Raw genomic sequence first — 14,236 nt, 5'->3', positions numbered from 1 at the left:
TGGCATAATCCGTCGATATAATATCAAGCAAATTATTCTTATTTTGTTTCTAACCAATTGGCTTGAAAAATTGTTGCTCGTATTTTTTGTGGCAGAATCTTATCAATAGGTCCTTACTTTTGTAAACAATCAGTAAGCTATGTGATTCTACTTTTATTAAATTGTAAATTATATAATCCTATATTAAAGTTTATTTTTATATATATATATATATATTTTTTTTTTTTTTATAGCTGAAGTATTTCTCTATTATATATGAAATCAGACCTTTCATTCAAGTACCCTTTATTTTTTTTGTGTATATTATTGGGAGGCTAGGATAACATATTAAATGGTAATTATTAATTGAGAGAATATATTTACAATCGTGAATTGTGTAACTGTCGTGGAATTGCTTTAAAAAAAATGAATAAAATATCATATTCATATGAAAAAAAATTAATTTTTTAATAGTAAATCTCACTCTTTTTCAAAACGAATACGCAGCGATTATGTACTTAACGGTTATACGTAAAATTACTCTATTTCTAAGCCGTTGATATGATCTGGGCCAAAACTTAATTCTTCTTAGATTTTGTATTTTCGGGGCCTTTGTGTTCCATTTTGTAGGTCGAAAGTATTATCCATTTGAAAGATGAAAGGGAAAGGTGTTGAACGAAAACGTTTTCCACATTAAAAGTGGAAAAATTGGATCTGACCAGTTTTGGGAGATTAGAGGCCACAAGATTGATATGTGAATGAAAGACCAGAAGTTGGTTGGTGGCTAATTATATCATCAACTTCCATTTCCAGTTCATGGGGCTAGAGATGTAATTTGAGCCGAGTCGGTCTTTGACTTATTGAGTTCGGCCTGATTCAAAATATTTAAGTTTGAGTTTCAGATTTTTATTATTATTTGTTTGAGCTCGATTCGGTAAATTCTAAATTCTCAACTCGAGCTCGAATTGTTTATTTTTTTTAATAAGACTTAATAATTAATAAATTAGATAAATAAATAAAAAATCTAATGTTAAATTTGTACAACGAACAAGTAGAACCTCTATTGAATTATAAGATTTTAAAAACTTATAAATAATTAATATCTAACTAGTTGATATTTATCTATAATAACAATATATTATATGCCTACATATATTATTAATACATATACATAATATGATAACATATATCTATTTCATATGTAATTCTTACATACTAGTATATGAAATTATTAAATCTTATTGACTAATTATTGTATAAATTATAAAATATAGTTATGAAGTATATTCAATATATAGACATAAGTAATTAGACTACATATTATATATTTAATTATAAAAGTGTTATGCTTATATTATTAGCTAATACATATATATATATACATAAGTGTATGTATATATTTATCAATATATGAATGAGTTTTAATCGAACCGAGCAAAAAAGTCGATTCGAGCATAAACGAGCGGGCCTTAAAGAGTTTGGGGAGTGAGATGAGAATTTTGTGTTTTGTTTGAGAGTTTAAAATATTGTGTTTTAATATTATTATTGTGTTGAGATTTGAAAAGGGTGAATTGGGATTTGAAAAAGTTGAATTGTTTATTATATTTTGTATGGAGATTTGAAAAAGGTGTAATGATGAGATGAGATGAGATGAGAATTTTGTGTCTCATCCCATCCCCCAAACCTGCCCTTAGCTGAGTCGAGTCGAGTTTTGTCGGGTATGTGTCATTTATTAATCGAGCGGGTATCTACTTTTATGGGTGAGTTTTTTTTTTTTCATGAGTCGAGTTCGATTCGAGGTTAACCGGACGAGTACCGAGTGGGCTATCAAATAGACTGATTCATTTACAGCCCTAATGGGAGCAAGCCCACATTACGTCATGAAAATTGTGACTATGATGATTTGAATGACCTAATCATATTATTATGCCAATAAAAATTCTAGTTATCATCTCTTACATCACATACAAATACGTGATTTATTATTTTTATTAGTTTATTTAAACATGCACATATTAATGTGTAAATATATATTTAAATAGAACGATATTTTTGTTCCATTTAAATTAACATGAATCCCAATTTGTAGAGCATGAGAAATTAGCAAGTCATGTTAGTAAGTATTCATAAAACCCACTTCGCTTCTCTAATAATTAACAAAAGAGCACATCAAATGGGTTTAATTACCAAATTATTTTGATAGTAATGATCTAACAATTTATTAATATTATTTGGTCATGATAGCGATCACGAGATGGCTTCCAACTATAAGAAGAGTATATATTTTTCTTTCTTTCTTTTTTTTATTAATATTATTCGGTCATGACAGCGACCATCGTGAAATATGGTAATATTTTATATAAATAATGTTAAAGAGTCACTGGGTTCGTTATTCAAACATAATGCTAAAAGTCACTGTCTTCTAGCGTCAGCAATAGTCTCCTAAATTCGTCAAGATTACTCTCTTTGTGCAGATAAAACCTGCCTTACTAGAAGCCAACAAGTTTCACTGTCTTCTAGCATAGCAATAATTTTCTCTTTAAATTTTTTTCTTTTTTTTTATTCATATTTTTTTAATATTTTTTAAAAATATAAAAAAAAATTATCAATTCACTAATAGTCACTTCATTAATTAATAAATAAAAAAAAATATATTCAAAAAAATTAAATACATGAGCAGTTAAAGACAAAATGAGACGACATAATAACATTATTCTTTGTAATATTCCTTCATCCCATAGTAAAAGTTGGTTTGCAATAATATTGATACATGTATTTGCATGCGCTCCTGTATATTGTTATACTCTCCTCGGTAGTGCTAGATAGAGTTTTAAAATACGCAAGTTTTATGCTCTCTCTCTCTGAAAAAAAAGTGGAGTCCATCACTAAAAAAATAAATTTGTTTGATGTGAATATCATATTTATCAATTTTTTTTAAAGAAAATGTACAAAGCTTACATATTATGTATAAGACTATAAATATCATTTCTCTACTCTCGTATGCATACCAGAACATGAACGAGATAGGCACAAAAATTCTTTTTAATTTTTTCTTCTTCATTGTCGAAAGCCTTGCACAGATTAGTCGACCAACATGTGATTCGTTTTCTCTAATTTGGTCAATTAATAGCTTTAAATGCGCACAAGAAAAATTCTCAAGCGCATGATAAAATTTACTCCAAGTCTCTTGCAATGACTCATCCATGCAAGTTGAGTCTGAGTTTGCAACTGTGCTAACTGCCAATCAGTAAGGAAGTCATGCTAATTAATTTGTGAAATGAAGCTCTAGATATGTGTATGTGTGTGTGCGGAGATTCAATATTAATGAATGCTATTGCTAGCAGAAAGTCTAGTCTTAACAGATTCTCCTATTGCCAAAAAAACCAGAAACTGATACCCAGTGCAATGGCACATTGTCTGGATCTCTTTTTTTCTTCCTCCACCAGTGTTGCCCAATAAGAACTGAACCAATGACAAATGAAAACCGGAGTCAAAACAACACTACTTCTACAATGATCATCCTGGTCTTTACGCAGTTGTTTCCTTCCTTCCTCCAGCATAATCCATAGGCAACGGCGTAGAATGCGAATCCTGGTCTTCATGACGCTATTGACTGGAAAAACCCAGCAAGCTTAAATTTAGTGCCACGAATAGAAAATGCATATATATATATATATATATATATATATATATATATATATATAATCAAACATGCATGCATGCTTCACAATTTTGAGGAAAAATGTGATTGGATGGATGACGGGTCCATGTCCATATATACATACGTATGTTTTAACGTTATTGATCAACAGGAAAACTTGGGACGTTCCGAAAGTCCTCCAAACATGGACGTCATCCATGTTATAATTCAACTTTTTAGTTCAGCATGGATGTCATCCCTGGCCCCTCTAGCTGCACGTCATATGCTTCCGCCCCACTTTTGTGTTCTATTCTTTTCAAATTAAATTAAGAAATCAAGGATAATAAACAAATAAATAAAAACGTGGGTTTCAAGTTGTATTGCTTGGAATGCTTCAAAAGCTGAAGGAACTCTCTCCTCTGGTCAAAATACAGATACATCGTTTGATATGCTGAAACAAGGATCTTCTAGATGAACATCTCCAATACTTATTTATTTTTCTGGTCAAGTTTAATTCTTTCTTATAATTCAAGAGAGTTTTCAGTGCGGATCCATAATATATATATTCATGATAACCTTCTCTCTCTCTCTCTCTCTCTCTCTCTCTCTCTCTCTATATATATATATATATGTGTGGTAAGTTATTTTATATATATTTGTGAGATAAGATAAGATAATTTTAGATGAGTTGAATAAAATATTATTAGAATATTATTTTTTAATATTATTATTATTTTAGAATTTGAAAAAATTGAATTATTTATTATATTTTGTGTGAAAATTTAAAAAAATTTTAATGATAAGAAGAGATGAGATGAAACCATCTCTAGATCCAAACAGTGGGATACCAACAATCTCCACGAGTCGAGATACATCTTTCATTAACTTTTTTTTCCCCGTTTTGGAGCCGGGGGGCTGTTTCCTTTTGCTGGCTTTCTATACTTTGGTATTCAAATTGACTGGGAAAAAGGAACTATGTTAGTGGCTCCTCCTATATGTCTACCACGAAAAAGACGCACGAGTCTTGCTTACTGTGGATTTTACTAGAAGCATATATTTTTATATATTTATTTTTTTGATACGTATATATTTATTTATGTAAGCATATATATATATATATATATAAATATATAAATATATATTTATTGATGGAAGATTTTGGGGCGATTAAAGTCAGGCACTTTGCTTTAAAGGGTAGACTCGCTTGGAAAGGCACAATATGAATGAGAAGGGGTTGAATGTATCCAAGGTTGTGACTCTTCACAGGTTCAGAGAAACTCTCCAATTGACACAACTCTATTTTAATTCTTTCCAGGTTGTTTCGCAGAGGACCTGGACTGATCACCATCACCAGTTTTAAGGCTTATTATAAAATAAAATAAAAAGATATCAGTGAAACAATTTGTATGAAGTTAAACATTAAATAATTTGAAGTTTGTTAATAAGGAACAATGTGAAATTAGTAAGGTAAGGGGTGTGTGTGTGTGTAATTTTAGGAAGCAGAAAATTAAGAATTCCAACTGTCCAATAAAAAAATAAAAAAACAATAGATGGAACAGCTTATCAAGAGCTTAAACAAAGTCTAATCAGAGAAAACCAGTCCTTGTTGCGAAAAAAAAAAAAAAAGATGTATATGTACATCCAACCGAGTCAGTCAGGGATTCTTTTCGTCCCCTTTATAAACCCCCAAAACAAAACCTAAAACCAAGAACTTTTGATTGTAACCTCTCTCTCTCTCTCTCTCTCTCTCAAAATTACATTGTCTTCGCCTTTGAGCCAAGCTCTTCTTCAGTTTTGAGTTCATAGCTTCAAGTCTCAATGACAATATCAGTAACACCAAAGAATAACAAACTCATGCCTAGAAGATTAATGTCAAGTCTTTTCTTCTCTTCTTCAAAAACCCTTTCTTCTTCTTATTCATTTCCAAGCTCTCACTCGAGCACTCCCTCTACCCCAACCCACAAATTCTCCCATTCTATGATGGAAGAAAACATTGAAAATGCTGAATCAATCATCTCCAAATGGGATCCAAACTCTTCATCATACACCAAAGTCACTTCTCTCTTCCACCATAACAGAGAAGAAGCTAAGGAGTTTCTCAAATCTGTCAAGGACTTGCGGCAAGCAATGCATTTCTTAATCAGTGAAAATTCTACATCCCCAAAGCTCACACTTGCTCAGAACCTAATGCAAATAGCCATGAAAAGGCTTCAAAAAGAGTTTTATCAGATTCTCTGCAAAAACCGTGACCATCTTGATCCAGAATCAGCACCTGTACAGTCCGCAGGTGGGTCAAGCAATTCTGATGGTGAAGATGAGGTTCGAGCAGATGACTTTGAAATTTCTGTTGAGTCAATCACCGAGGTGGAGAGACTCTCGGCAATTTCCATGACGGATTTAAAGTCAATAGCCGAATGTATGATTCGTTCAGGTTATGGCAAAGAGTGTGTGAAGATATACAACATTATCAGAAAATCTATAGTAGATGAAGGATTGTATCGTCTTGGAATTGAAAAGTTCAGATCTTCTCAGATTCATAAAATGAACAGGGAAGATCTCGAGCATGTGATTAAGAAGTGGATGAATGCAATAAAAATTGCTGTGAGGAGGCTGTTTAATGGAGAAAGAGTTCTCTGTGATCATGTGTTTTCAGCCTCTGAGACCGTCAGGGAGTTGTGCTTTTCAGAAATAACCAAAGACGGAGCAATCAACGTTTTCAGGTTCCCTGAACTCATTGCCAAGAGTAAGCATTCGCTGGACAAAATTTTTCAGCTAATGGAACTTTATGGAGCAATCTCCGAGTTGTGGCCAGAGATTGAACTGATATTTGACTTTGAATCAACCTCCGCTATCAAGTTACAAGCTCTTTCATCACTACTCCTACTCGGAGACTCCACTCGCACTATTCTATCTGAATTTGAATCGACAATCCAAAAGGACTCCTCAAGAAATCTGGTGTTCGGGGGTGGCATTCACCCGCTCACCCAATCAGCAATGACTTACATATCTTCACTTGCAGATTACAATCTTATTCTCTCCAAAATCATTGTTGATGGTCCACCATCAGCAACTTCATCACTACCAGAATCTTACTTTGAGATTCCAACCATGGATAATGGTCAAACACCATCAGTCTCGGTCCTCCTAGCTTGGCTCATATTAGTTCTTTTGTGCAAGCTTGACAGCAAAGCTGAGCTGTACAAAGATGTTTCTCTATCATACCTCTTCCTTGCCAATAATCTCCACTTCATTGTTGAGAAGGTAAGTACAACCAACCTTAACTACCTCCTAGGCAATGACTGGGTATTGAAGCATGCCAAGAAAGTTAAACAATATGCCAGGAACTATGAATCAATGGCTTGGACTAAGGTCTTTTCAGCTTTACCGGGGAAAACCTCCCCAGCAATTACTCCTGAAATGGCAAAGGAGTGCTTTAGGAAGTTCAATGCAGCTTTTGAAGAAGCATACAGGAAACAGACATCGTGGCTAGTGCAAGATGGAAAGTTAAGGGATGAACTGAAGGTGTCAATAGCAAAGAAACTGGTTCCAGTGTATCAAGAATTTTTTGATATGTATTTGGTGATGCTAAGTGGGGAGAAGAATTTGGAGTTATTGGTGAGGTTTTCACCTGATGATTTGGGTAATTACTTGTCAGATTTGTTCCATGGGACTTCCACCTCAGGTAGTTCTACTTCTACATCATCATTGCAGATGGGGGGATGCCTACCCCGCTAAAAAAATACTGTATCTACATTACAACACAAACTAAGTATGTAAGGTTCAAGAAACATGCAGTTCTGTTATGATTAGCACTAGTACCTTTCGAATAGTCTTTTCCGATTTTTCAAGGTCAACGGGAGTTGGCCATATAAGAATGATAATCATTTTGCAAGTATGGACATTAAAAACTTTCATTTATAAACTGCATTATTTCAAGCAACATTTTGGAGAGTAGCAAAATAAATTTTACTTATGCTGAGAGAATATCAAATGTAAATAAAAGATATGTTAATATTTGCAAGCAGAAACTCTCAGTCACATAAACAGACGTGTGAATGTGGTAAGTTATATAGGTATCCATGCAAGTTTATCAAGTTTGACCTCGTGAAACAATTTCACACATAAAACAGAATTTTAGAAGACTAGAATTCACTTGAACTGATTTGATTTAGAAAATTATCTATATAAAAAGATAATACAAAAAGAAAAAGCTTCATACTTTAATGGTTGATATTCTCAATCGGGAAATCTTAGCCTTTTATAGATCTGGTAGGGGTCTACTAACTCAAAAGAGTCAACAAAAACAGTTGATTTCAACAATTTCTTTTCTTTTCTTTTTTCAGAAAGAAGATAAACCCTATTGAGATCAGAGGTACAAGTAACGCAATACATAAAACGAGAAAACAAATAAACTATGCTATCACCATCTGCTCTGCTGGCCTAGGAATGGATTGCCAACCTTTACAAATGTGAAATTCATCCGACATGGACAATGGAAGCACCCTCAGATTCTCTTTGTTTGTTTTCACAGAAGATAAGATCAAAGTTGAAAATGGAATAAAATATTGTTAGAATATATATTTTTTAATATTATTTTTATTTTGAGATTTAAAAAAGTTGAATTACTTATTTTATTTTGTGTCGGAATTTGAAAAAGTTGTAATGATTAGATGAGATGAGATGAATTGAGAAGTTTTGTGAAAACAAACAAGGCCTTAGAGAATCTGAGGGTGCTTCCCATTGTCCATGTCGGATAAATTTCACTTGGATGGAACAATTAGGAGTAACGAACCTGTAGTGTCTCCACCATCAGACGTAGCCTCTGCTCCACCAAAAGATGTAGCGGCTCCTACTCTGCCAAAGGCCACGCCAGTACATGACAGCAATGCAGAATTGTCTAGAAAAATTTCCCTACACGTGTCACCATTTCATTCAATCTTGAGAATTCTGTTATACTCGAATATTCGTTTCTTGGTGTATAAATACCACCACAATGTACGGTAAACATCAATGAAAAACACTCAGAATATTTTCATTCCTTGCATCTTTATCTTGATTCAAACATGGTATCAAGAGCCATCTAAGACTCACATCTAAGGCACTGCCATGGCGGAAAAACTTAAAACCCCTCCACCCCAACCTCCACCTCTTCCTCTTCCATCTTCTTCCCATTTAGTTACCGTCAAACTCAATCATGATAATTACCTCTTGTGGAAGGCTCAGCTCATGCCTTATCTCAAGGGTCAAAATCTGTTTGGCTTTGTCGATGGAACCACTAAATCTCCCCACCCGTTTGATAAAAGTTCTGAAAAACCCAACCCTGAATACTTGGCTTGGCAACAACAAGATCAAGCCATCATGAGTGTCCTCATCTCCTCCTTATCAGAAAATATAATTGCTCATGTCTTAGACTCGGTTTCCTCTCGTGAGATTTGGGTCACACTAGCCGATCTCTTTGCTGCAAAATCTCAAGCACGTCTCATGCAAGTGCAGTATCAACTTGCCACATTGAAGAAAGGCTCGGACTCTATAGCAGATTATTACCAAAAGACAAAACTCCTCCGAGATACACTTGCAGCAGCTGGTAAACCCTTATCATCTTCTGAATTTATCACATATCTCTTGGCTGGTTTGGGTTCCGATTTCGATTCTGTAGTCACCTCTATAACAACCCGTGTGGATCCTCTAAGTCCACCTCAGGTGTACAGTCATTTGCTCACTCATGAATCCAGGCTCTCTCATCAACTCACTAGCCTCACAGCTACCACGGAACTCTCTGCAAATGTCACTTACAAACCGCTCACTGAGAATCAAAATAGGGGCCGTGGGTTCTATCGAGGCAGAGGAGGTTACCGAGGACGTGGTCGTGGTCGTCATGCTGGTCGATTCTCACCTTCCCACTTCTCACCATCCCGTCCCACATGCCAAGTTTGTCTTAAACAAGGCCATACCATTCTTCACTTGGATGGAACACACATTCTTCACAGGCCCCTGTAAATAAGCAAGCTTGAGCATCAGAAACAAACCTCCCCTAGATCTTATTGATCTAGACTTTGCTTCTTACATAGCCGCTGCGGATGGAATCAATGCAACCACGTATTAACAATTGCAAATTTCGGAACTTCTCAAGAGACGAGTAAACTTATCAAAAATAAAATGGAATACCATAAAAATCTGATTAAGTATTCCAACTTTAGCAAAATCTAAACCATGAGTCCTAACTGTAATTCCAAATTAACGGCTTCACAAACCCATACAAATCGAATAAAGCGCAAAACGAGAACTAACCCCTACAAAAACTTGAACAAGTGCAAGAGAGAGAGAACCTGCAAGAGTGGTGACGCCATAGACCAGTCCGTGGAGAACTCCGACCGAGAACCTTGAGAACCATTGGGCTCATACCCGCCAGTGCTCTCAGGCTGGAATCCATGTCAGCGCATGGTAGGGACGCAGTGACGCCACGCCATGTTATGTCTTCGTTGGAGCTCGGAGTCCAAGCTTGAATCGAAACGTTAATTTAAAGATGGGCCATAAACAAAAGACCTTAAACATAAAACGGCTCGAACGGTGGAAGGTTCCGACTCCGAATAAATAATAATACCCGAGTAAGTCTTGTGTAGTTTGAGTTGGGCTATGTCCAATTCTAAGCCCATGGAGTGTTCAACGGCCAGGTTTTAGATCGCGAGCCAAAAATAAATTAAAGAGCACGGAAACATTATTAGCGCAGCCCAATTTTGCTGACATGACAATGCCATTATCTATCCATACAAATTTTAAATAGATAAATTTTATATAAATTTTTAAATTTTATTGATAAAAAATAATTTTCTTTTACACTTTTTTAAAATGGAATTTACTTTTTTATAATAACTTAGATGAAATTTGTCTATTTAGAATTTATACAAATTATTTCTTTTCTTTAAAAAAAATCTTTAAAATTCAATTAAAAATAGATTAGTGTGATATTCTCATTTTATTATAATTATTTTTTAAATTTTAAATCCCTCATTTAATTTAAAATTTTAATTTTTTATGATTGCTTTTTATTTTATATTGTTTAATTGTTGCATAAAAAAAAATTCAATATATAGAATCATTACTTAAAGATGAAAAGAGGCATTCAGTGTCCGGTACTCCTTTTTTGATTTTTCAAAGTAAATTAGTCCGCACCTTATCCAATTATGTCCATGTGATGTATAACTCATTGTCATGTCTTTATTGCTCCCATCTAATATTTGATTGGCCCTGACGATCTTGAAGGTTGTTGTCAAATTTGAATTGCCCCAAAATAATTTGTTTTGATTTTTTTTTTCTCTTTAAAATTAATTTTATCGTACGTGCAACCAATTTTATTTTTGGCTCAAGTCAAATTAGTAAATGACTCCATCGGCCTACACCAATTTCAAAGCTGTGATCTTTTATAAGGAGTTAGATACAATTATGGTGATGTAAGTGTAGTACTTTCGTTAAAAAAGAAAAAGAAAAAGGAGTGAGATTTATTATTAAAATATTAATTTTTTACATAAATCTCATATTAATTTTTTTTTTAAATTTGATTAAATAGACATTTACGGTTATAAAATATGTAAATACCAAGCATTCATTTAAAAAATTAAGTAAATATAAGTTTTACATGAAAAAAATTTAATTTTTTTATTCATAGATCTGGCCTACTCTTTTTTAAAAAGAGTACGTAATACTTATATAATCTATAACTGTAGATAGTATTACTCGTATCCATTTTTATTCTAATCAGCCACCTTCGTCTCTTTTATTATTCATGCACGAGAGTAACAGCTTCTACTAATCATGCATGCAACTAGCTTCGTCTCTTCTCTTCTATTGAGCTGATCTATTCAATGACTTGTGTTTGTCGCTTTGGGTACGGGTGTTGGCGTATTAAAAACAAAATATTAGTAATTTTTAACATGATAAGTAATATTTTTGCTCACTGTAAATTACTATTAATATATGTTTATAATCAAAACCCAAGACTAATTTGTACCAGTACTATCTCATTATTAAGCTAATCAAATAGTGACTTGGTTGAATTAATATATATAAAGAGAAATGATTAAATGGTTTTAAAAGTAATGTGCATGATACGTACGTACTACGTACTTATGTTTTAACATTAATATATGATCATATATATTAAATAATCCCATTCGATAAAAAAATAATAATTAATTTTTATAAAATTAAATTAATTTATAACATGACGTGCATGGCCTGAAAACAAATATAAGACTGGAAAACTCTATTTTATTGTAAATAAGATGTAAGTAACCCTAGCTTCTCTTATTCATCAATAGCTAGCGCTAGGATTGATTCCTGCTTGTTTCAGGAGGGTACTAATTATAAAGCTTAACATCAATTAACAAATATAAGACTGCAAATTGATAGGATAAGCTAAGAGAAACTAGGTCCAGATACGGATTAAAAGACGTTGCTGGAATTTATCAGAAGCTGGCCGGAGAGAGATAATTAATCATAGACATCGTATTTATTATAGGAGTTTTGTTAGGTAAGAGTTAAATGCCCGATTAGTTGGTGATTGAAGGTGTATAAGACTTCCGTCTGGAGCTAGACAATATTGCCACAAAACTTGCATTACGTAGAGCACGAAAGGAAAACACTCTCTCGCTCTCATCTCTTTCTAGCCATGGATCTCTTCATGGTACTGTGCTTACTACCCCTATTATATGCTTTCTCCCGCATCTACAGGATGGTTCTTCAATGGAGAGACCAAGGTTGTTATATGTTGGCCTACGAGTGCTACAGGGCCCCTGAGGACAGGAAGCTCGATACTGAATCCTGCGCAAAAATCGTCCTCCGAAACAAGAATCTGGGTTTGGAAGAATACAGGTTTCTCTTGAAAACCATTGTCAGTTCAGGGCTCGGTGAAGAAACTTATGGCCCACCGAATGTCGTCGAGGGCAGAGAAGAATGTCCAACAATGGCAGATGCCGATTTTGAGACGAATGAAGTCATCTTTGACACACTTGACAAGCTTTTTGCTACGACAGGAGTTTCTCCATCAGAAGTCGACATACTTGTCGTGAACGTGTCCTTGTTCTCTCCCTCGCCCTCCCTAACTGCGCGGATAATAAATCGTTATAAGATGAGGGAGAACGTTAAGGCTTTCAACCTCGCTGGAATGGGCTGCAGTGCAAGCCTTATAGCAATCGATATTGTGCAGCGCTTGTTCAAGACATATAAAGAAGCATTTGCTGTCGTTGTCAGTACGGAATCCATGGGTCCGCACTGGTATCGTGGCAAAGAAAAATCCATGCTCCTCTCCAACTGTCTATTCCGTGCCGGAGGCTGTTCAATGCTCTTCACAAACAACAGAGCTTTGAAGCATCGAGCCATCTTGAGATTAAAATATCTATTTCGGACGCATCTTGGCTCAAACGATGAAGCATATGAATGCTGCACACAAGTAGAAGATGAGCGTGGCTACCTTGGCTTTCGCCTCACAAAAAGCCTCACAAAAGCTGCTGCAAAAGCTTTTACAATTAACCTCCGAGTGCTAGTTCCTAAAGTACTGCCACTAAAGGAACTACTCCGCTACCTCATAGTAGAAATCCAGCAGACCAAAACCAGCAGCCAGGAACTTGAAGCAGTGGGATCGCATCTGAATTTTAAGGCTGGAGTGGACCACTTCTGTATCCATCCTGGTGGAAGGGCCGTAATCGATGGGGTTGGCAAGGGTTTACGGCTGAACGAATATGACCTCGAGCCAGCTAGAATGGCGCTTCATCGATTTGGTAACACTTCTGCCGGTGGCCTTTGGTATGTTTTGGGTTACATGGAGGCTAAGAAGAGGCTTAAAAAGGGAGACAGAATTCTGATGATCAGCTTCGGAGCGGGATTTAAGTGCAACAATTGTTTGTGGGAGGTGATGAGGGACTTGGACGGTGGAAATGTTTGGAAAGACTGCATAGACAGTTATCCACCTAAAACCGGCCTAGTCAACCCTTTTGTGGATAAGTATAGTTGGATCAATGACGAATATCTGAGCTTTGTCAGAGTAATTGATTTGTAAGTTTCAGCTGGCCGGTGATCTATGCAGCACGCACGCTGCATGCTCAATCGTTCGAGTCTTTCACTCTATACTAATATAATTGCATGGAGTTAATATGCTCCTAGAAGGACATTCCTCATGGATGGCCCTGTACGTGATATATAGAACTAGTGTCAAATAAATCGACGTATCATGATATAAATCAAAGATACGTAGCCCATCTCCTTATGAAAGTAAATTAGTTACTGTGAATTCGGCATGCATGTACTGACCTGTTTCCTTTCAGTCGAATTATCAATATTCTATATTTATATATATAGTAAAATGATTAATTTCGCGTCATGATATAATTTTATATATTAATATTATTATTACTTCAAAAGGAATGAAAGCAACTTTTGTATTCATGAGGGCATGCATCTTAATCCACATCATATATATAATTAACACAGTTACAAATAAACAAAAAATATAGTTATATTTGCAACTAGATCGAACTAGTTAGTGTATGATCTAGGAATATTTCCTAATAGAATAAATATAGATAGAAGTCACTATTGAGAGCATCTATTTTGCACATCTAGACC

The 14,236-nt window shown here is 34.7% G+C and overlaps 2 protein-coding genes across 2 annotated transcripts; both read left to right on the top strand.

Annotated features, from left to right (window-relative positions):
• Positions 1 to 5,235: 5,235 nt before the first annotated feature.
• On the top strand, positions 5,236 to 7,354 carry LOC121264968 (exocyst complex component EXO70H1-like). Its single transcript, XM_041168386.1, has one exon. It carries the CDS (start codon positions 5,438 to 5,440, stop codon positions 7,352 to 7,354), a length of 1,917 nt encoding a protein of 638 aa, XP_041024320.1. The 5' UTR covers positions 5,236 to 5,437.
• A 4,846-nt stretch (positions 7,355 to 12,200) lies between these two features.
• On the top strand, positions 12,201 to 13,981 carry LOC121264976 (3-ketoacyl-CoA synthase 19-like). The gene has a single exon (XM_041168399.1). It carries the CDS (start codon positions 12,285 to 12,287, stop codon positions 13,668 to 13,670), a length of 1,386 nt encoding a protein of 461 aa, XP_041024333.1. The 5' UTR covers positions 12,201 to 12,284; the 3' UTR covers positions 13,671 to 13,981.
• The last annotated feature ends 255 nt before the right edge of the window (positions 13,982 to 14,236 follow it).

This window comes from Juglans microcarpa x Juglans regia, chromosome 1D (genome assembly GCF_004785595.1).
Source record: "Juglans microcarpa x Juglans regia isolate MS1-56 chromosome 1D, Jm3101_v1.0, whole genome shotgun sequence".
Taxonomy (NCBI): Eukaryota; Viridiplantae; Streptophyta; class Magnoliopsida; order Fagales; family Juglandaceae; genus Juglans; species Juglans microcarpa x Juglans regia.
This window is presented reverse-complemented; position numbering and strand designations above follow the sequence as displayed.

Coding starts and splice junctions, on each gene's coding strand:
- LOC121264968 (XM_041168386.1), top strand. CDS start 5,438: ATGACAATATCAGTAACACCAAAGAATAACAAACTCATGCCTAGAAGA.
- LOC121264976 (XM_041168399.1), top strand. CDS start 12,285: ATGGATCTCTTCATGGTACTGTGCTTACTACCCCTATTATATGCTTTC.